Consider the following 22,044-nt stretch of genomic DNA (forward strand, 5'->3'; position numbering starts at 1 on the left):
TTCAGGGTCACAATTTCCCACTTTTTCTGCCGCTACACTGTGGGGAAACCTCAAGTGGTTTCTCTTGACAAAGTGGTAATGGATTTGCCATATGATTTTGTGCCAAACCAGCATTAGGCAGTTGTGTAAGAGAATGTTTCTCAACTATTTTCCGTCCACAGCAGATATGATGAAGTGTTATAAAGGGCAGCAGCACTTTGCCACTGAAAATTTATTTTATAATTTTCCCCATCATCTCACAAGGTCACCGATGAGCACTCACAGCATCATAGGTATGGGATGCGAGGCGATCAGAAACGGATGAAAGTGAAGACATGGAAATCACAGATGAGAAATTGACAGCCGTTTACAACCTTGTTGTTGATGTGAGTGACAGAGTGAGGGAGAAAGTGAGGGGGGGACGAGCGCGAAGGAGAGGGAACGGGCAGAGTTAAAGTGGTGATAAATTTAATGGCAAAATCAAATACAAAACAAATTCATTCCTCTAAACTTGACGCTCCACTCGTTCTTTTCTTGGCCCGTGCTAAGCCTTAGAATAAACTGTCACTCCTTATCGATCGCATCTGAATTGTTACCGAGATTTCTGAAAAGTAGTCTTGACACACACCCCGCGAATAGTAATCTTGGGAGATGAGAACATCCAGACTGAACAGCTAACACCCCTGTCTTAAAATAAAAGAGGCTTTTCTTTTCTCCCTTTTTCAAATCCAAGCTAATACACTTTGGTGAATTACAAATTCAGTGATAAATATGTTGCGGTGAAAGATGTACCCCCGTTGGATTGGATTTTATTGTCTTTGCTGTTAACTGTGAATGAAGGAGGGGGGCTTACTATTTTGTCATGGGGAATGTTTATAAACAGCAACTGAGCATGAAATGTTTGTACACGATTTGTTTGCCATTTGTGATGGAGATGACATGATCAAAAAATCAATTCACTTCACATTTGATTTCCAGCAAGCGGTTAAATGACTGCTGTCGACAGCACCCACTGAAATTCATGTATCATGGTATGGTTCATTATATTCCGATGGTGTATTAATTATGGCTATAGATAGAGAGCTCTGCTGTGAGCGGTAGCCTAGCTGCTGTGTGCCAGAGGGAGCTAGCCTGAGGAGGAAAGCTCTGCTTGTATCCACTCATCCCTCAGCTGACAGGCCTGCTCCAGGAGAAAAGGATTTCTCCGGATTGAGTGCCATTTTCTCTTCTTTAACAAGGAAATTAGTGTGTAAAGGAGATCTGTCAGGATAAAGTGCAGCTTGACTGCTGCCTCCCTCCCCTCCTCTCTGTCTTTCTTTCCCGCCCTTCCCTCCCTTCCTCATCCTCTAACTCTCTCTCCACCTCTCTCTCGCCTTCTCTCCCTCTATCAGCCTCTCTCCTTCCTCTCTCTTTCTTTCCCTTCTCCCCCACTCAATGGCTCCCTCAGGGGATCTTCCTTGAGCATTAGCAGAACACATCCAATGTCCCAGCTACATGATTTCATGATATGATTTGTACCGGGGATTTGCAATAATCCGCAAATAAAGTTGAAAGTGAATGACTCTCAATAAGTGACGCAGACAACCAAAACCAAACCTTTTAAGATTTTCTTTATCTTTAATAGCATGAAAAATGAATTTGTTTTGCATTAGATCACAACAATTTAGCAATGGCCTGAGTATGTTGTTTTGTCTTTGGCTTTTATGATCATGATTAATTCCTGCACAGGAACCTCAGTGATATACATAATGCATCATTCGCTCATTTAAATGTTCAGTTCCTCTGCAGTTGCAGAGAGCTTGGTAGCTCATTACACATTACCCATGTGTGCCTGGGTGTTGGAGTGTGCCAGCCTCTCACTTGTAGTCAAAGACACAGTATCTGCTGCTTTAGCAGGATGTCATGAATTGACTACGCGATTAAACTCAGGTGTCATCTCCACCACTCCAGCTTCATTCGGCTCATGTTAGTCTCTTTATTTTGTCTCAACATTAGTGAGAACTAACTTTTCACCTCCAGTAGATAGACAAGGATGAGCCCCACTGGCACATTTTAATAAGTCTGCTTCAAAGGTGTAGGGTGAGAAAAAAAAAAAAAAATCAAAACATCCCGGGTTAATTTGAAATGTACTCTGCATCTGTGATGGGAAACAGCCTCACAGGTAAGTAAGGGAGACAATTAGGGAATATCCGTAAGTGCAGGAGCTGCATACTAAAAAACGCAAATCACTATTTCCCCATCTGGCCCCTACTGTGCCGAGAACTGCAGCTGAGGTCCGATTTCACCCGTCAATCACGGCCGCCTCACTGTGGGGTGTGTGTCCTGGTGAGAGAGCCTACCCCCAAGTCATTAGCACACACAGTCAAACTGTACTGAGAACTGCCCCGCACCGCTCTGCTCTGCACCACGGTTTAAATATCCCCAGCCTGTGACAGGATCAGTTTAGCGATCTGTAGGATTGATCTCCTCTTTAAAGTTTTGCCTGAGGCGACTCTAATTGGGAACGAGGCTGCCTCCCACTCCCCTCACTCCCTTAACTGTCAGTCTTGGCTTTGTTTACTGAGGACATGCCCAAACCTATTTACTCAATAATGAGGAGACGTGGTGGGGATGCTGCTGATCACATTGAGGCCCCCAGCGGGACTTCTGCATGCTGGGAAGGCGGGAACATCATTTTAGACTTTTTGAGCTGGTGAAAGTTAGCCTACGCCGTCACTATAATGTAGTGAGTAGTGAATATTTTTCCTCCTTGTTTTCTCATATGGCTCTCATTCCTTGATTTGCAGAGCACTTGTCTACCTCAGGGAATTTATTGTTTTTTCTCTGTCATACCACACAGCTAGCTAAAATAGAACAGCATTTAAAAGGCAAAGCACATATGTAGTGCCATTTTACACTTGCAAAATGCCCTCCATATGGCTTATGCCATCTAGAAAGAATTAAAGCAGACTCAAAGCCCACTCCAAACGTGAGGTATCGCCAAAGCTTTGCTGTGGAGTGGACTATTCATGACTGGATTGCTTTAGCATATTGGGCCATTTCCTTGTCTCTTGTAGTGAATTCCTCAGATTCTCACTCTCATTTAGGTTGTTTTCATTTGCACTGACTGACAAAGCCTTTGGTGTGGATAGCGAGGCAATGAAGTCCATTGATGCCCATTGGGATTATGAATGATGAAGTGGAGAAGCTGCCGCTATCAGAGGGACACAACACTGCTCTTAATAGAAAAGCATTTAGAAAGGCAGCGGGGAGGAGGTGGTGGTGCTGGGGGCTTTCTGACACTCGACTGATAAGAGGCAGCTCTTCAGAGGTGGTAGTGTGTACAATGAAACACGCTGATGGGGATACAATGACACACATGTTGCGTCTGACAGGCGGTGATTTAGACGTGGGTTAAAAAGAAAAAAAAAAAAAAACCTGGACCGCACAACAGAGAGTTTTATGATGCCATACCCCCGATACAGAATTTTCTTGTTAGACTGCCTGTGCGTGTTTCTACTTATTGGTTTGATTTGCGGTAAAAATGCATTGTCATTACTCATATCCGGCCCTGACAGATTGAAGAGGGACAGGGAAGGGGAGAGAGGGGAGTCTGTAGTGTAGTGGCACGGGAGTGAAAGAGAGATATGCAGAAAGGGAGAGCTGTCAGTTTGAGAAATGAGTCTGATAAGAGGAAGGGACTCGGCAGATGGGCAGAAGAAACCGGCAGCACACTTCTCAATTAAACATGTAAATACCAAAAGCAGGCAGCGATGGAGATGAGAAAGTTAAATAAACAGAGCACCGTGATGTGATTACAAGCTCAAAACACCACCACCTTTGCCACTTTTTTTAGTTCCTGCAACTCCGAGGAACTCTCTAATCCAGCTAAACCTCTGCTTTAACGTATTATATAGTTCTTTTTTTTCTCCCTTTTTGTTTTCATCATCTCATCAAGGCTAAATTGATTAACGCAGAGTGAGATTCTTTGGGAAGTTGAAGGCCCACCAGAAAACCTTGATATAGATCTAATTGAGCCATTCATCCATTCACTTTGTCCTTTGTTATCCATTTAAATATTTTTTCTAATAATTGTTGTCCACCATTTTTACATAGTCCCCCCCCACATGCACCCTGCTGTGAACTACAGGGAGTATCTTAAATACTTCTGTAGGCAGTGTCCCTGACATTAATAACAATGAGCTTGGCATAACCACAGTGCATTCTTAGGGAAGATTCACAGTTTGACATTCAGCCCAGATGCTATCGCGGAGCCTCAGTGTTTAAGACCGCAGAGAAGACAGACATCTGTCACTTGTTACCTTTGAAGTGAATAAGAGAGGGGACGCAGGAAAACACAGTGGACAAAAGGCCATTCTGACCACAGACCCTCAGTGTTTGCAAACGGAAAGAGAGAGTGACAGGAGAAACTCAAGATGAATGGATCACTGCTGTTGATCTCTCCTCCTCATTCCATGTGCTAAGTTATTCCGTGGCTGCTACCCCAGTGGGGGGTGTAGGGAAACAGGAAGTTGAGAGAGGCAGGCAGAACGCCTCAAGGACTCTGGAGGAGCAGAGCACTGCAGCCTGCATGGGAAAAAAACTCGCTAACAACATACTGTACACTTCTCTAACCTGAGGTACCAAACATTACAAATGTGAACATAATCCACATTTTAATGAGTAGATGACGCTATATTAAGGCAATATTTGCAATATTGTTGATTTGTCATGTTGAAATAACAGGATCTATTGCATTAGCTGTTATTTGTGTAGAGTGTGGAGTAAGAGTAAGTGTAAAGAAGTGTATTTTGATATAATTATTAGAACAATGGCTGTATTCATTTATCTTCTGTCATGTCTCCTCAGACCTGTTTCTATTTCAGGTTGCACGTCAAGTGAGAGCAGCTATATCTGGCTGGCAATTAAGCTGGTCCTGCCTCCCCTTGATGCTTGATTAGTCCGATTGATGGAGGAGGCCATATGTGGCGGTGTCAAAACTTGGCAGCCAAGCTCCATCCTCTCAAATGAGAGGCAGGCAATAAAGAGGCAGGCTGCCCAGAGTGGGTGCACGTATGTGAGGCCTGCAGCGCCATGATTTGGGCCCCCTGATATGTAGCATTTTCTCTGGGGGTCTTCGGGGCACTGACCACTCCAGCCAAGTTCTTGCCGGGGCAGAGGTGGCCACCGGCTAGGGGTGTCACTGTACTGAGCCCTTTGGGGCACAAGCTCCAGGCAAGGCATGGGGTGTGTGTGTGTGTGTGTGTGTGTGTGTGGGGGGGGGGTGTTGAGTGGTAGATGGGGGGTTGGGAGGTTTAGAAAGCTGAAAGATATGGCCCCCTTCCCAATCTCGCTCGGAGACAACAAAAAGGGAATGCTTGAGAAGGGGAAGCAGCGGGAGGAGAGCACAAAGACAAAGGCGCGGGCAAGGTCAGTCTAGCTAATGGGCCTGAGCCGTAGGCTGCCTGGGGCTAGGCACACTTCTGTTCTCTCTTACACACTGGGCCTTCAAAGACCCTTCAGTCCACCCCTCTCCTTCTCTCCTCTCTTCCTCCATCTCTTCCACTCCTCTTTTAGTCTTTTCCCCACTTCCACTGGTGACACTTCCTCCCCTCAAATGGTTCCGCACAGGTGCCTTTAAAAACACATTTTCTATGAAACGCCTCCCAAATACTCACTTTAGCCCATTGTGATCAACAATTGTGATGTTAATGAATGACATTTCTCTAAACAGACATTATTCCACACAACGTTTCCAAAATGGCAAAGAAGATATTTTATTTCTTAAACTAAGAGGATGGAGAATTTTTCCAGTGTATCTGCCGTCACCAACCGTCATTAGGTCCAAGGTGGGTCCCTGGAAGTGCTAAGAGGAACTGTTGGAAATGAGGAGGAGGTGGAGTGTTGTTGTCAGGTTGGCTGGCTGGCGTTGCTTGGCTCCACTCGAGGGCTCCTTTAATGTGCAGCGGAGTAGAATAAGTGAGTGGCTGTGGGCACCAGCTGAGCTCACTCTCGTCTTCGCCTGGTAGCTGAGGGGTGAGCCGCTGCCACCTGACACTGGGCACACGGCTCAGGGCTCCTCTTGGCAACGTGGCACAGCACACATGTCCCCTCATTTGGATGGAGATTCAGACACAACACACAAAAGCTTTACCCCCCCGGTCCTCCTCCGCCGCCTCCTCCTCCTCCTCCTCCTCCTCCTCCCTTCCCTCCCTTCCTCACTCACTCACTCAGTCTCTCTCTTTTCCCTCCTGTTTTTTTTCTTCCCTTCCTTTAGTTTTTGACGGCATCATAATAATCTGGGTATCTTCTTGATCATGCCCCATGTTTTTTTTTTCTTTTCTTCCTCATCTTCTCGGAGACGAGTTTGAAATTGCCTGCGTCAGGACTTTGCTAATTAAAGTCATACTTTCAAAAATGCCATAATAACTGTTAATTAGCTTGATGCTATTTTCAGCATAATTTGCTAATTAGTGGAAAACCTGTACAGCGTTTCTCTCTAATTACAGTATGGCTCCGCACGGCGCATCTGTGCCTTGACTCCAAATGATACCATTACAAAGTCCCGTATTACGCATTCTCTCAAAACAGTTAATTGCCTCCACAGATAGTGAGATACTTCAGTCAGCTGATTTTTATGGTAATAAATGGACAGGCACAGACACAAACCTCCCTGGTTCATATTTATGAAATATGAAAAAGAAAAACAACCTCCTTATGAGATGCATGGAGTTAGTTTGGAATATAATCTGGTTGGCTCTGTGATGATTTTGTGTGCTCATGCGTTGAGTTGCCGAGACTTTTAATGAAGTTTGATTTATTCTATGTTATAACCTTGTGAGCAAGTAAGCCATAACATTATAATTAAAGCAAAAGATGTAGATAGTAACGACATTAGCCTTAGAAAAAGGTAAAGGGAAGGCTCAGATGGGTTGTACTGTCAGAGGAGGTTGCCATGTAAACACAAGCAGCAACATAACGTGGCCATGCCACAGCTTATTACTGAGACTGTAACTACCTTGTCGCCCCGCCACTTATTTTCATGTAGTCTAGCAAGGGGAGAGAATTATGGACATGACCACAGGTTGACCCTAATACATGTGTATACTCGACACAAATTATGACTCATTAAGTGTGGTGAGGAGCATGATTGGCATGACCTCCGACCTCAGGACGTCAGCTGTCCCATCCTCCGCTTTGCCCCGCTTTTGACAGCCACCAGTCTGACAGGGCTAGCATCGGCGCTGGCTAATTAATGCACCACTTCAGAGACCCTTTCATTTATGGCTTCTGAAAGGCATTATTAAATTAATTAAACCACCAAGAGTTAGTCATTATGAAATCAGGAGGTTTACATGGATGACAGCGTTTATGAATTAAACATCCCCAAAGTTCCTCGCAGGAGATACCCCGAGCTGCGTGTGGGTACCTAGCACGACAGATGTTTGCCCCCCCCTTCCTCGAGCTAACCTGTATTGCAAGCGATTTAGGTCTCATTTGGGGGTTTGAAAACTGAAAGCAGGAGAGAAAGAGGTTCAGGATAGCTAATGAGCAGAGAAAGAGAGGGGAAAAGGAGGTCACTAGCTCTGTTCATCTGTAGACAGTACAGATGGTTCTGTTTTATACAATACAACAATGGCATACATCAATTTGTTGATCGCTAATAGATAGCAACTCTCAGATGAATTGCAGACTGGGATCAGTTGTCTGTGGTTTTTAGCTGAGAACTCTACATTTATAGCCTCGAAACATTTAGAAAAGCTGTGTGCTGTTTTTAACTCATCATGTGATGTGAAAACTACAAATGGTTCATGAGATAAATCCCATAAACTTGGGCTTAGCTGGAGAGCAGAGGGCAGAGATGAGTAGCTCACTCAGGAGCCTTGACGATAGACTCCTTTTCATCTGTGGACTGAGATTCACAGATTATCTCAAGAGGCTCTCTATCTCTGTCCTCGTCTCTATTTCTCTTTTTCTGTTTCTCCACCCTCCCTTTTTCACCCCTCGATTCAGGAAGTTTGCCAGCTACTGTCTTTGTTTACAATGCCAAGGGAAAATGTCAGAGCCGTTGAGAAAAATATCCTTAGAATCTTTTTTTTCATCTTCTTAATCTAACAGTTTACTGAACTTGATAAGTGTCCTATCAACATGCTAATCAAATTACTTCGGAACCGAAATTGACAGTTTTCATTAATTATACAAGATTATTCTAATTGCAATTCAAATTTATTCATTCCGAACAGAAGGTATTCAGTAATATTTTACAAAATTTGCATATTAAATGGAGGGAGTTGTGCATTATGCATGGTAATGTATGCAGAGTTTCTTATTTTTAACTTCACGGCCATATGTGGTGTCGTTGTAGGAGCAGGTGAAAAGTCTAAGTGTGTTTAATTTGCTTGACAAACATTCGGCTGGAGCTTGTCAAGGGGAGTATTGTGAATGCCAATCTTTATTCCCTCTTTATTGATTACCCCAAACTCTAAACATCTGGAGGTAAATGGCACTGAGAGAGATGAACTGAATCATGGGATTAGTACCTTCAATGACTGAATCACTATCAATTACTTCAATAGCATAATTCAAGTGTACTGCATAAAAGCTACAGTACCTTGGTTTGAGCCAGGATTAATATTGCAATTTAACGTAACAATGGAGGCATGGGAATGATATGGATGGCGTCCAACTTTTTCACATTGATGTCATAAAGCTAATGCCGTTATCTAAATACGAATGTATTTAATTCCTAATTTAGGCTTTGTTTGTAAAATGAAAAGGCTGAACGCATTAGGCACATGTTTTAAAAGGTAATGGATTCTGTGAGTAAAACAACCTTATTTATTCACTGAGACGCAAAACCCCCAATTTGCTCTTTGTTTTTATTTCCTAGAGCGGGCAGTGAAGTGCAAACAGCTTACTGGGAAGCTGTTTACTACTGTATATGACAAAGGGTGTGCGTGTGTGCGCGTGCGTGCGTGTGTGTATGTGTGTTTATGGGGAAGGGGGCTGCTCTTCCAGCTCCACAGGCAAGGTCTTGTGTTGTAATGTAAGCGTAATAATTATCAAACAGCATCAGGGGCTCTGGGTATGGGCTTTAACAGGGGGAGAGCATGTTTGATATGTAGAATCAGCCCATAGTGCATCCATAGAGGGTGACTAAATCGCACGGTTCATGGATCACATTAGTATTGCTCTGCATCCACACTCGCACTATAGGTGATTTCCATTTAGACACACATTTCCACATGAAGATAAATATGACTTGAATCGTAATTTCCCTGAAGTAAATATAATACAAATACAACATAATACAGTGTCAGGCCGGGCAGGCTAATAGATTACTAGCGTGTTTTCCATTTGTATGGTAAGTGGTGAACCTAGGTGGTGGTCTGGCGAGTAACAAATTGAATGTTTAATCCATCTCAGTGCAGATTGAGGGTATCAGAAAGATCGGTAGTCGTATGAGTTCTCTTGTGACTGGTAGTATATTAGATATTTTTACTCTTCAGGGGTTTAAGGAATGTTGTTGGATTAACAAGAGGTGCAAAGTGGTAGATAAATGCAATTTCTTATCTTTTCTGAAGTCGTCTGTTATTTTTCAAATAGGTGTTTGGATTTGACATGCAGTATTTCCACTCACTCAGCGGTGTAATCTCTGATGACAGATTGCAATAACATTACCTCTGTTTTAGTCGGATATTCAGTCAAAACTACATGACTTTTTGGTGTTCAAATCTATACTGTAGTTTGTATTTTATATCGGATGTTTTACACTTGACTCTCTCTCACCATTAACATTTGTGTACATCATTACGCTCACTTCATCACATTATCTCCTTCTCTCAGAGGCCTCTCTCGTATATGTTAGAGAGATCATTGTAGAGAAATCATGACAAATATGGAAAAGATATGCTTCCCTAATGTTACCAAACATTCTCTAAGTACATATTTAATTCTTTAATAAATGTTTGCTCTGGCGTTTTGGAGAAGCAAGATTAGCGTCAACTGCACAGCATCTCATATAAAGTGTGACAAATTGATATTTTTATATAGCTTAATCTGTTTACTATGATGTTTATGTGAGGAATTATTACAAACTAATTAAAGAAATCACTTTGATATAATTAGTCAGATTTCAGGAAGCTCATTAGTAGTAATTTGCATGAAAAATAAGCCCTGTAGTGGTGCTTAGACCCAGCTATTCGGTCTGTGTTTTATCTGGTTACACATCAACCCCCATTGTTTGTTGTTTGAGGCTGTCTGAAGTGGCCCACAATATTTTCAGTCATTGCCCTGAGAAGCGGTGGGGTATCTTTTAACAAATTCCTCCCCTAAAGCAAGTCAACCTGTATGTGGAAGCAGACACACGCCTCTGTGTACATAAGGCAGGAGGAGTGAGCGGCAAAACACTGTCTATTTATCTGTCAGGTCCCTGACAAAGAACTGAGCTGACAAGTAAGGGTTTCCCTCAGCAGAGCAGGGGGGCTTTGTTCACCGTACTTACATGCCCAGTCTATGCCCAGAGACTCATGTTATTTGCAAATCACATTCTTTGAAAACTCACAAACGGGGCGAGACATGCCACGCTACGGGTTTGTCAGCTGCCTTCACAACAGCTAGCTATATCGCTAACAGTGTGCGGTTCGGTAAGGAAGCAGCTTTCTCTTAGCATTTGCCTTGCTGTCACTTTTTCCAACACATGCGATCTGTGTCTTCATGCTTGGGGTCTCTCCTCCCTCAGAGGGTTGCCATCTTCCCTTTGGACTGACAAATAAAACGCCCACACTCCCGCTGAAATAAAAAGAGGGAAAAAAAAAAAAGACACCCCTGGAATTACATCATTCTCTGCTGAAGCAACTCTTCCAGAAATGGATGTACATGTATTCTATCCATATGAAATGTAATGGATATGATTTAAGATAGAGAAGTTATTTTAAAGGCTTTTTTTTTTTTCTCAGGATACCCCTGTCTTTGGCAGAGGGGTTCAAAATGCTGGTACAAAAACAGGACCTGTTTATTCTCTATACCCTTTTCCCACCATGGACGAAATCCTTCCCTAAACATCCGGACAGAGAAGCACTTGTGTGGCGCTGATGTCACAGACCTACCTGGCCTCCCTCTCACAAAAGCTAAGGTATCATTAGCTAGGCCCACACAATGGCCATTCAACCAAGCCACTGCGCTCCTCAGGACTAGGGAACAATGTTATTTTTTGTCTCAGAATTATAAAGACAGAGTTTTGCAGGAAACCTGACAGACAAAACCCTTTAGAGGTAAATGCTCCAGGCGGCTTTTGGGTTTAATCTTTTCCCATTAGCATTTTGCCCCCCCCCCCCCTCTCCTCTTGCTCACACACAAAGACCATATTTACAGGGTCAAAAGTAAAGGCTCTGAGTCTCTGGAGACTGCTTTTTGTGTAGATCTTTACTACATATTGTCAACAGTTTTGCTTTTATTTCTATTTTCTGCTAATGTATTTCCAGCAGGCTGCGGAATAGTTTACTAAAATCTTAAACAGGTTTTTATTTGTTTGTGGTGGTAAATGCGCACAATAGCATTACAAAACAAAAAAAAACAAAAACAAATATAGCACACTCCTTCACCCTTAACCAAATATTGTGAGAAATCACACACACAAGCATATCAAAAATTATTAACCCACGATGCAGAGCTTTATATAATATAATAGTTATATTGTCAACACTACAACAGCTATGCTAAGGGTTCATATGTGCTACCTTTGTGTGTGTGTTTGGGTGCATGTGTGCTTACGTGTGTGCGTGTGCACACATTCACTTATGCTTGTGTGTGCGTGTGTGTGTGTGTGTGTGTGTATGTGTGTGTGACTCCATGTGTGTGATTCATTCCAGGGCAGTTTTAGTCCTTATAAAATATTCATTTTGGTTGTGCAGGGCCCTGTAATTGCCATCTCTCACCCTGAATTATTTATACCTCGCACAGACTGACAAAGCTTTGCCATACGGCCCCAGATGAATCAGAAAGCAGCCATCTCTGCTGCCAACAGCACTGGGCTTTCACACAAATATGGCAGCCACGTCTCTCTGCCTGGCCTCTCTTAATTTGACATTTTCTTTTTCCCCCTGCCTTTGTCCTAGGTGCACAGAAAGGTTACCTGTTAGCTTTAAGCACCGACCCGCTCTCTGTCTTTCTGTCTCTATCCCCCCTGCCTACATGACAGTCCACAGTGGGTGTTTTTTTTCTTCTTCTGAGAATGCGTTAATGTGGTGGCGATGTCAGAGTGGCTGCCTCATGTTTTATGATGACTGACCAGTCCTGACAGCCACTTTAGATGTATGTATTATACATTAGTAATAATATGATGTAGAAATACACTCGCATTCATTTGAGCATGCATGGACAGACAGCTAAACCACTGACTCACCGACCTATATGTAACACAGGCACACACACACACACACACACACATACGCGCACATGCAAATAAGCCCCCACTGGCCTGCTGGATCCAGCATGGCTGTTGGTAAACGGTCAAAGCCCCCCTGCCGGCCTTGCCTGTACAGCTGCGTTCCTCTGCGTCTTGCCTGGGTCTGATCACTCCAAGGTGCCACAGGAGAGAGACGGCGCTGTATGGCTCTCATTGTAGACCGGCTCTGGGGCCTTCCAGAACCCCACATCCAACACCCTAAATACAACTATTCACCCAGGCCAGTTACTCCAACATATGCTTATCTTCCATCTCAGTAGTGCAGGGAGGTGCTGACTGGTATTTCCTCAAGGCCCCAAGCTCCAATGCTGACCAGTAATCAAACCAGCATATTTCTCCTCTTGCGCAAAAATAACCTGGAGATGCCTCTCAGCCGTCCAGCTGGTGAGCAGAGTAAATTTTCCTTGAGAACTGCATTGTTGACGTACGTGATTATTTTTGTAATGTCAGCAACCCCGTGACCGACGTCGCTGAGTCGCTGTCATAGTCATTATCAGTAATCATCATCACATGGGTTTTGTGGTGCCGGTGATGATTCAATAATATTTATGAATTCCAGTTTGAATGTAGATGATGTTGGCTCTACAGCGGCAACCAGTGTTTGATTCATTTTTTGCAATAAAGCCACGCAAGACAAAACAACGCAGAATTATTTATGTTTTGTGTCTTATTATATTGTGTTCAAAGTCCTGGTAGAGAAAAGGCGTATTCAGAGTAAAACAAAGAACAGCGTGCAACAGTACACAGCCTCAGCAGTATCTTGATGTGAGGGGATGGGAGAGGCAGAGAAAGCTCGGGGCTAAACATGCAGTATGTGGCGGGCTAGAGCTAAAAGCTGCATAAAGCACACAGCCTTAGTCCACTGTTAGCAAGTGATGGATAGTTAGCAGGAGCTCTGAGTCTTCGTCTAATGTGTTACAGTAAACCTGTGCCAAAGCCTGAAGGGAATCAGCGGAGGCTCGCTAGGAGTGGGTTTGACGTGAAACCATTTGTGAAGACGAGCGATTCTCTTAAGTAAGAAACTAACAGTGTCCGGAGAGAGAGAGAGAGGGGGAGAGCGAGAGCTAGAGAGCGAGCGAGACAGGAGGTGAGGAGAATGAGTGAGAGTACGGGAGAGAGAGAGAGAGAAGGAGGAAGAGATACCATAATGAGTCCTGTAGCCATGGAGTAAATGAAGAGGGATTGACAGAGTGAGGGATCCTCAAGTGAAATAATGTCAATGCCACTCTGCCCATTAGAGAGAAAGGGGGATGGTGGAGGAGAGGGTAAAGAGGGATGAATGGAGGGACACAGCTACATCTTAGGGTGCAGAGGAAGCACATAAATTATTTGTGACACCCCCGCAACACACACACACACACACACCACTAACAAAAATATGAAATATGAAACAACACAATGAACTGACAATAGCGGCTGAAAAAATAAAGAAATAAAAATGAAAAAGGCCTTGGAAATACCCAATAACTTTTCTGAGACAAGTAGTTGGGATATTTGATGTTGAACAATAATAATCACAGTGACATCTGCCTTGCTGCTCTCTGAGGAGACGGGCAGAGCCAGAGAGTGGAAGGGGTTAATCTCCCAAACCCAATAAGGTTGGATAGTGAGGCACTTGTTCCCTGATAAAGAAGTGATAGGATCTGTGGGTCTGGTCCCTCGGCGCTTGTACAGGGGTAGAGCAAATATTGTTAATGTGCTGTGGTTTACTTCAGCTAAGGCGAGAAAAACAGCTCTGCTTGACGAGGGAAGACAGCGGCGAACCAGAATACGACAGAAATGGCCATGCAGCTCAGCCCGGCCTCCCAGGGACTTAACTGGCATATATACCCAAGACCACTCAGTTGCATAAATAAGTGTTCGGGAAGATTAAGATCTATAAGTGTCTCTATTTCTCGTTTTACCTGCTCCGCCTTGTCACAACAGGGATCTGAATGCAGTTCAGTGGAGTGCCTAATAACTGGAGCAGTAGGTAGGGAAGGCAGGAGGCTTGACATTAAGACCCTGGCGTTTTGGAAATCCGATACGCTATTGACCCGTGTACTACTATCTCGGCGTAGAGATCTGGTGTCAGCAGATTGTAGTCTGGTGTTGGGAGCCGTTTCTTACAGGGCTCCTGTAACAGGGGCCCATTGAGTCTGGGAGGCAGCTGGGGCCTGATGGGCTGGAGCTGGGTGGTGATCGATACTCACCACCCTGCAACGGATGACCTCACTGTCATGGCTGCCGGCTGTGGACACTGCATGCTAGTCATTAGTGCCGGGGCACCAATCAGGAGCTTAGAGTTGTCAATACCTGACTCTTACAGATACTGTGGCCATCTGTCAGTGTATTGTGTAACGGCCTAAACAAATACAGGGAGGGTCTTTTGTACAATAAGAACAAGGTGTACTATTGAAGAAAAAAAAAAGTAAAGTACTTTCATGTATGTAATTTAAGAAACCAGAGAGTGAAAATAATTTCAAACAGCTCAGACTTAAATTTAAATTTTTTACAAGTCATTAAAAATAACAAATCTGAAAATGAACGGATAGAAAAATTCATGAAATTGACAGGAGAACCAGCCTCCACTGTCGATGAAGCCTTCTTAATAATACAACATTATCCTTATTTGCCCTCTTCACTCAAATCAAAGGGATGGACATTTATGCATGAGTGACATCAACCCTGCAATTAAGTTGGCCATTTAAATGAGAGAAGGCACTCCTCACCTCGCCTGTTTGTTTTTTCCCCTCTCTCTTCTTTTTTTTTTCCTATTCCCCTCTCTGTTTGATGATGGGAGAGGGTGAGCTAGAATTAGGGCGATGGGTCTTCCTTTGAGTGTCAGCCTAAAATGATCAGAGTAAAGATAAGAGGGTCTAGCAGCCCTCAAATCAGTCAAAGTGCCAAAGTCGGCCTTTTTCTCCTCAATTACCGGGTCTGTGAAGCCAGGGAGTGGAAGGCGCCGAGCCTGCTGCATTACTAAAGAGACAATCTATTTCCCCTTTGACCAGAGGGAGAGAAATCATTATGGCATGATTAGTAGCTTCGGCAGTGGGCGAGCATGGAGGTACTACAGGAGGATCGTATTAATTGCCTTAGACCAAGGCATGAGCAGGATTGTTTTAACGTTGATTTGTGGACCTGTATGACTAGCTGTCGGAGATAAAAGCTGATGTCAGGTCTTAGTTATACTGGCAGGCTTCGGGCATGCGGACAGAGAGGGTTGATGTCAAAATGAGCTTCCGTGTCTGCCCTGGAAGTCTTTCTCTATATGCCTGTCGATGTCTTCCTCTTTGTCTTTCTTCACACTTCATAGTTTTCCTTTACGCCTCCCACTATCCCTCCCTCTACTCTACTCCCCCCCCCCCCCCCCCCCCCCCCCGTTCTCTCAGATGGACTACACCCCACCCCTTCCTGCACTCCCTTTCTCTCTCTCCTCCAACTGATAGCTGCCTTGGCCGATTATTTCATCCAGTGCGGTCCACTGAGAGCCTCCTCTCCCGGCTTTGGAAGAGCTTTAATTAGCCATGTTAATATCCCCTTCATTGGCCTTAATATCACTCAACACCTTCCTCCATCTCAGCGGCCACCAGGGTCCCCCTGTCCTGTCAGAACAGCTGATTATTGAGAAGGATAGCTTTAATCAAACCTAATTGCAGTTCATTCTTTCTCTCTATCCCCCTTTGCCCTCCATTGCCAACATCTAATGGCAGCGACGACTTGATATCCCATTAAAAAACAATTAAACAACCTCCTTTTGTCTCCATGCGTGCCAAAACACCAGCACAAACTTCTGTAGATATTTAAGAAGTAAAAGAGAAAGAGAGGGGCCTTGTCTTAATTGCTCTCCTTTTCACCAAGGACCAATTTGCACTGTGCTCATAGAGAATCTTAACCAACTCAAATGTAATGGATGCTATAGCACTGATACTGCTGTGGACTATGAAAATTAAGCTTATCTTTTTAGCAGAGAAATTGTGCTTAATTGCCTTCATAACAGTAAACATAAAGGAGCTACTTTATGATAGCGTGGGCACTCAATTTCTTCTGTTTGTTGTTTCTTAACTTTTGGTTTCACTGTAGCAGAAACAGTATGTAAAAGCATCGAAGTATCCGAGAAAAGAGAAAAGACGAACTCTGAAAGTAATGTGTTTCTTTCATGAAGTCAATGCATTGCCTAGGAAATGTATTCTATCTCTTGCTCTGACATAAATTGTCTGCCAAGGGGTGATGCATGTACACGCACATGCTCACACACACACACACACACACACGCAAGTGTTGATGTGTACACACACGCACACACAGAAACGCACACACTGGCCTTACCCAATCTGTATGAGAGGCGACAGACAAATAAAAGTCGTATTTCAGGTCTGCTTTCCGCAGATGTCTGCTGCTCTACATTATGACTCTGTGGGGAAATAAAAACAGGGTCAGGGAATTAGAGTACATAATGGTCATTTTGATGATCAGCCAACAGATGCAACCCGAAAACACAGTGAACACAATCAAGCGAAATGCACTAATGACAAGTCAGGTTTTTTATGGGCTCACCACACACCGACAGGCAGTGAGCATTCTGGCATGGGTTAAAACGTCTTTTATTGATGTCCAAGCCAAAGCTCCTTGGATGTGGAGTGAAAATATTTTCTCACCTCTCCTCTCCCTCCTGGGCCCTCAGTGAAGCACAAGGTATAGGAGTCTATCGAAGAACGCTTCTAAATGACCAGTGCATGTGTTAATGTGGCCAGGGTTAGAAGGGTCATTTCAGACTCTGATTTATGGCCTGGCCAGGATCCCACTGGGCGAACGAGAAGTCTTAAGTGTTGTGAAAGTGTCCTCGCAGGCCACACAAGCCACTGTATTTAGCTGAATGAAATGGCCACGCAATCTATGGTGCAATCTATGGTAATCCAATGAGCCGCTGTGATTCTGTGAGCCAAGGTGGTATTACAATGGAAACCACAGTATTGCATATAGTAATACTAGTGCAGTGTGATGAAAAATAAATATCACAGCACGCTATTTATAATGAATTGGAGAAAGCAAAGGCACAATCAGTCATGATTCTGTGGGGAGAATTTGCAAAAACAAGTCAATTTCATTGTTTATTCTGTGTGGTTGTGCAAGAGTTTACACAATAGGCCACATTTAAGACATTTTTCTTACTCGCTTTGTTGTTAATCTTCTTTTTTTTAACTACTTTATGTCTGCCAGGCCACATCTGATTTCCAGATTTTAATACGTGGCTTTATCAATAAATTCTGCGAGACCTTAGAGAGAGCAGGAGCGGAAGACAGCTTACAAACTAACCAAGCCCAGATCTCACTCAGACGTGACATTTGTTCAGAGACGATTAGCCAGGTTGTAATTTGTGGCATAATTGCCTCACCCACCCACAAGTGCATGGGTGTGTGTATGCGTTATGCTTGTGTGTCTGTGTGTGTGGCATACGGTGGTCCCAGGAGTGTCCGCCTAATTGCCTGACAGGACTATAAGTTTTGTGGCGCGCTCTCACCTTGTTAGGTCCTTTATCCCCGATGCTCTTCAAACAAGACCTGGTCACAGGTGGGCCTCATTTGCTTCCCTATTGAACAGGAGAACTTTAATTGCACAGGGGGTGTCCTGGGATTAAAGAGGTGGGTAGAATATCAAGTGACTTCCTGTATGTTAGTGGCAGATGGGTGTTGGGAAAGACCCATGAACTCAGGTGAGGGGATGTGATGACAAAGAGACTGATGCTCTCGATTTTAAGGGAATGGTAAATACTGCGACTTCCCAAAGCAGAACAGCGTAATGTCACATTTGTTTCTGACTGGCTGGAAGAATGGATCAGATGTGGGAGTGTTTGATAATTCTTCCTTAAATATTCCACACTTTTGTCATAAAGTCACTTAGCTGAAGATGCATAATTAATCGTTTTTGCTTTTGTTCTGTGCTCTCTTTCAGATTCTTCCTAAAGTTCTTTCTCAAGTGCAATCAGAACTGTCTGAAGAATGCAGGGAATCCACGAGACATGCGCAGATTCCAGGTGACTGAAATCTATTTTGCACATATGTCTATTTCTGTCTCTGTCTCTCACTGTCTCTGTCTCTCTTTCTGCACACACACAGGTGTTACAAATGCACAACTGCACCACACATTCACATATGAATACAATTCTATTATTGGCGCTGAAGGAGGCAAAAACCAGGGAAAGAGAGAGTGAGGGATTTTGTGTCCTGTGTGCTCTGGACAGAATATTTATTAGGGAATACCATCTGACAGAAATAAGGATATAGGATTTAAGAGTGCCATCAATTGTGTTCCTGACAGCTTTCTGAGCCTCAGCGCAGAGGGGAGGACGATCCGACCACATGTAACAACAGTGTTAACTCAGGATCTGTCTGGCAGCGGAAACGCATACCTTCTTATACACACATATGTGCAAGCACGCACATGCAGACACACACACACATATGGATGCATGTACATACATAGGAGCGCATATATTTGCTTTCTCTACATCCCTCTTTTTTTTACCCACATATGAATACACTTAAACTCGCACAGATGCAGTTCTCTGTGTAGCCAATGAAAACCATCTTAAGCCATCTGAAAACCATCATTATTGCGGGCCTGACAAAATACTGCGATTTACACTAAAAGGACATGACCATTGAGCACTTTTACTGCTTCTTTAACCCTCTGACTTCTAATGTGTCAGGTAGCTGAGCCTTGAAATTATTGACCCCCCCTGTTGATCCATTTATCCAACCACCCATCCATTCTACACAGACATCTTCACCACAAGCAGCCCTCTAGGTCAAGGTGAGAGAGTGAGAGTTTAGTGTGATTTGTCCTATCAGGATAACGACAAACTACAGGAGGGCTTCCGCCACTGACAGCACTGTTCTGTGATAGACACACGAACCAGCATCCTCCAGGAGGAAGCCCAGACATGAAACAGACAAGACAGGGTGTCCCCTCCTGATGTCACCACCATCAGACCTCCCCTGCCTCCTCAAATCTTCCCTCAGGGTGAATGTGGACTGATGCATGACAGCCACCATGGGCTTTCACTTCTCACTCCTATGTGTCAAAAGAAATGCAAGAACTAAGTTGTAGCATTACTTTTTATGTGAAACTAAAAATATGTACATAGTCCAAAACAACAAGATTTTTGGGATTGTTTTGCTGATGGCCATTCCTTGTCTTCAATCCAACAGTTAGTATGCCATTTTTCCCCAAATAGATTTCCCAGATGCTCCACCATAGGTGTTTCTCTGGCCAAAGTTGTGTATTCTGCATGCCTTCCACTCCACTTATTACCCCCAAAAACCAGCTGGAGGCCAGAGAGGGCCCAATCCATCATCCTCAGCTTGGCCCAGCTCTGAACCTGCTCACAAGAATGGAGCTCTTTCACTTCCCCTTCCCTCCCCTACACCCCCACCCTTCCCAAACCAACCAAAAAAAGCGCCCCCCTAAATTCCACTGCTACACCGAGGTCACTCACCGGCGAAGCAAACCTGAGAGGGGCTCTCTGTTTCCGGCTCAGAAACACTTTGGCCATTCACATGCGGCTCACTGTTTGGAGATGTGGTAGCCAAAAAACAACAACAAAAATAAGCATTATGAAATATGGAGTGTGGCTTGGAATCTGATCCTAGTAAAATGTTTGTTGAGTGATGGGATGGAGTACGGTTCACTTGCTAATGACTCCAGTAATATTTTAAAAGGGAGGCCTTCCATCCTCAAATAGATGGACAAGCTGATCAATAATTCTGAGCTTCAGCTATGACGACAGTTGGTAGAGCGGGTAAACGGAAATGGTATTTTAGTGATTGAAAAGTCAATTAGCTCTACACAAATGCAAGACACTAAAAAGCAAAGACAAAATGGCTGAGAAGCAGGGTAACTGTAATGCGATATGTCCAAAGAGAACAACCACTTCGAGGGGGTTTGACAATAATAATCAATAGCAACCAGGCATGTACCTGGAAAGGATTTATAAAGCATTCATGCATCCCATGTAACCCAGAACATCAGCGAGAACGTAAGCCTGTATTCTTCTATTTTATTTCATCCTATAGCGCGCTATATTACATGTTTCTCTTTCACTCCTCCTGCAGGTTGTCGTATCGACGACCGTCAATGTGGACGGCCATGTCTTGGCTGTCTCTGACAACATGTTCGTACACAACAATTCCAAGCATGGGCGAAGGGCTCGCAGACTCGACCCTTCAGAAGGTACGCCTCCTTATCTGGAGAATGGTAGGCACATTTTTACATCCTATAATTTGCTACGCTTTTTCTCTCAGTTTCTTTCACAAGTCTTCTCATTTCACAAATCACACACCTAGTTGCTTTCAGTTCTTTAGAATCTTTTGTTTCTCCATCTCTTTCAGTTTTACTTTTTAAGTTGCTTTTTGCTTCCCTCACGCCTATTGTTGTGTCTTCACTGGAAATAGTATGTATCAATGTGGTTATCATTTTGATGTCACTAATTATGATAATACTCAGACTAAATCGTGATTTCAAACGTTATACTACTTCCAGTCTCCTAATGCACCTACATTTGTCCTAAAAGCCTATGTGAAACATGATCAAATTGCTTAAGAATTTGGCTGTGAGGTCAATTTCCTGTCATTGGGTTCTGCAGATTTAGCTGCGAGAGAGCTGAAACAGGGGGAGGAAGGAGAAAGAGAGAGGGGGGTGTGTAAGTGTGTGTGTGTGTGTGTGTGCGTGCGTGTATGTGAAGAGGGGGGGGGCGGCCTATGAGAAAAACAGAACTTACTGTTTTTCTTCCAACTGATTCCATATGATAGACTGATTGCCTGCTCAGCCAAAAGAGAGAAAAGACGGACCACCAAACCATGGGAAATCCAAAAAGTAAAATGCACTAAACATAACCTTGTGACCCCCGTGGCCTCCACTCGCAGATGGGAGCACACACAGCTGAAAGATTGTAAGAAAAAAAAAGGAGAGAACTGACTTGGGCCAATTGTGCAAATTGCTTATCTTCAGATTTCAAGGGCCAATTATGGCTGGGCAAACAGTTTATATACACCACTGACTAAAACAAGCTTCTCTACACATTAATGGGCATTAATGGTTCTATCACCAAAAGCAAATGTAATGTTTAATACAACAACGACTAATAAAAAAAAAAAAAGACCAGACAATTAATATATCTCAGTGCTCTCCAGTCCTAGTGGGGGAAAAAGCTAATCTATTTGTTTTTGTCTTTATTAATGACTCCTCTACTGGAGAACAAAATCAAATAATTAAAGTCCTGCCCGGAGCACCAAAGTCATTATGTTCGCTGACGTTCTGTTTGTGTGTTTCACGTTTATGACACGATAGGTGTGGATCGCCTAGCAACCAGTTTCTTAATGAGGGGAGCAATTAAAGAGGTTGAGCCCTCGCCTCCATGTTCCCCCGCTCCCAAGGGACCTCATGTGTTGTGTGTGTGTGTCTATGTATTTGTGTGTGTGTGTGTGTGTGTTCTTTACAGGTTACCCCAACCAATCCTTTTCTTCCTCTCTTCACCACACTCTTCAAAGCAGCAGAGTGACGCCCCGTAAAGCAAAAAAAGAAGCTATTGTCAACCGCCCAGTTGAACATGTCTTTGTCTAATAACTTTAATCCACCTT

The 22,044-nt window shown here is 43.7% G+C and overlaps 1 protein-coding gene across 3 annotated transcripts in view; it reads left to right on the forward strand.

Annotated features, from left to right (window-relative positions):
* LOC139210556 (transcription factor COE3) overlaps nt 1-22,044 on the forward strand; it is a 65,624-nt gene that overhangs the window by 21,036 nt on the left and 22,544 nt on the right. For all 3 annotated transcript variants that reach the window (XM_070840601.1, XM_070840599.1, XM_070840602.1), the window contains exons 7-8: nt 18,359-18,440; nt 20,521-20,662. In XM_070840601.1, the coding sequence (XP_070696702.1) occupies nt 18,359-18,440; nt 20,521-20,662 (224 nt within the window). The remainder of the gene's footprint in view (nt 1-18,358; nt 18,441-20,520; nt 20,663-22,044) is intronic.

Source organism: Pempheris klunzingeri, chromosome 12 (assembly GCF_042242105.1).
Source record: "Pempheris klunzingeri isolate RE-2024b chromosome 12, fPemKlu1.hap1, whole genome shotgun sequence".
Classification (NCBI taxonomy): domain Eukaryota; kingdom Metazoa; phylum Chordata; class Actinopteri; order Acropomatiformes; family Pempheridae; genus Pempheris; species Pempheris klunzingeri.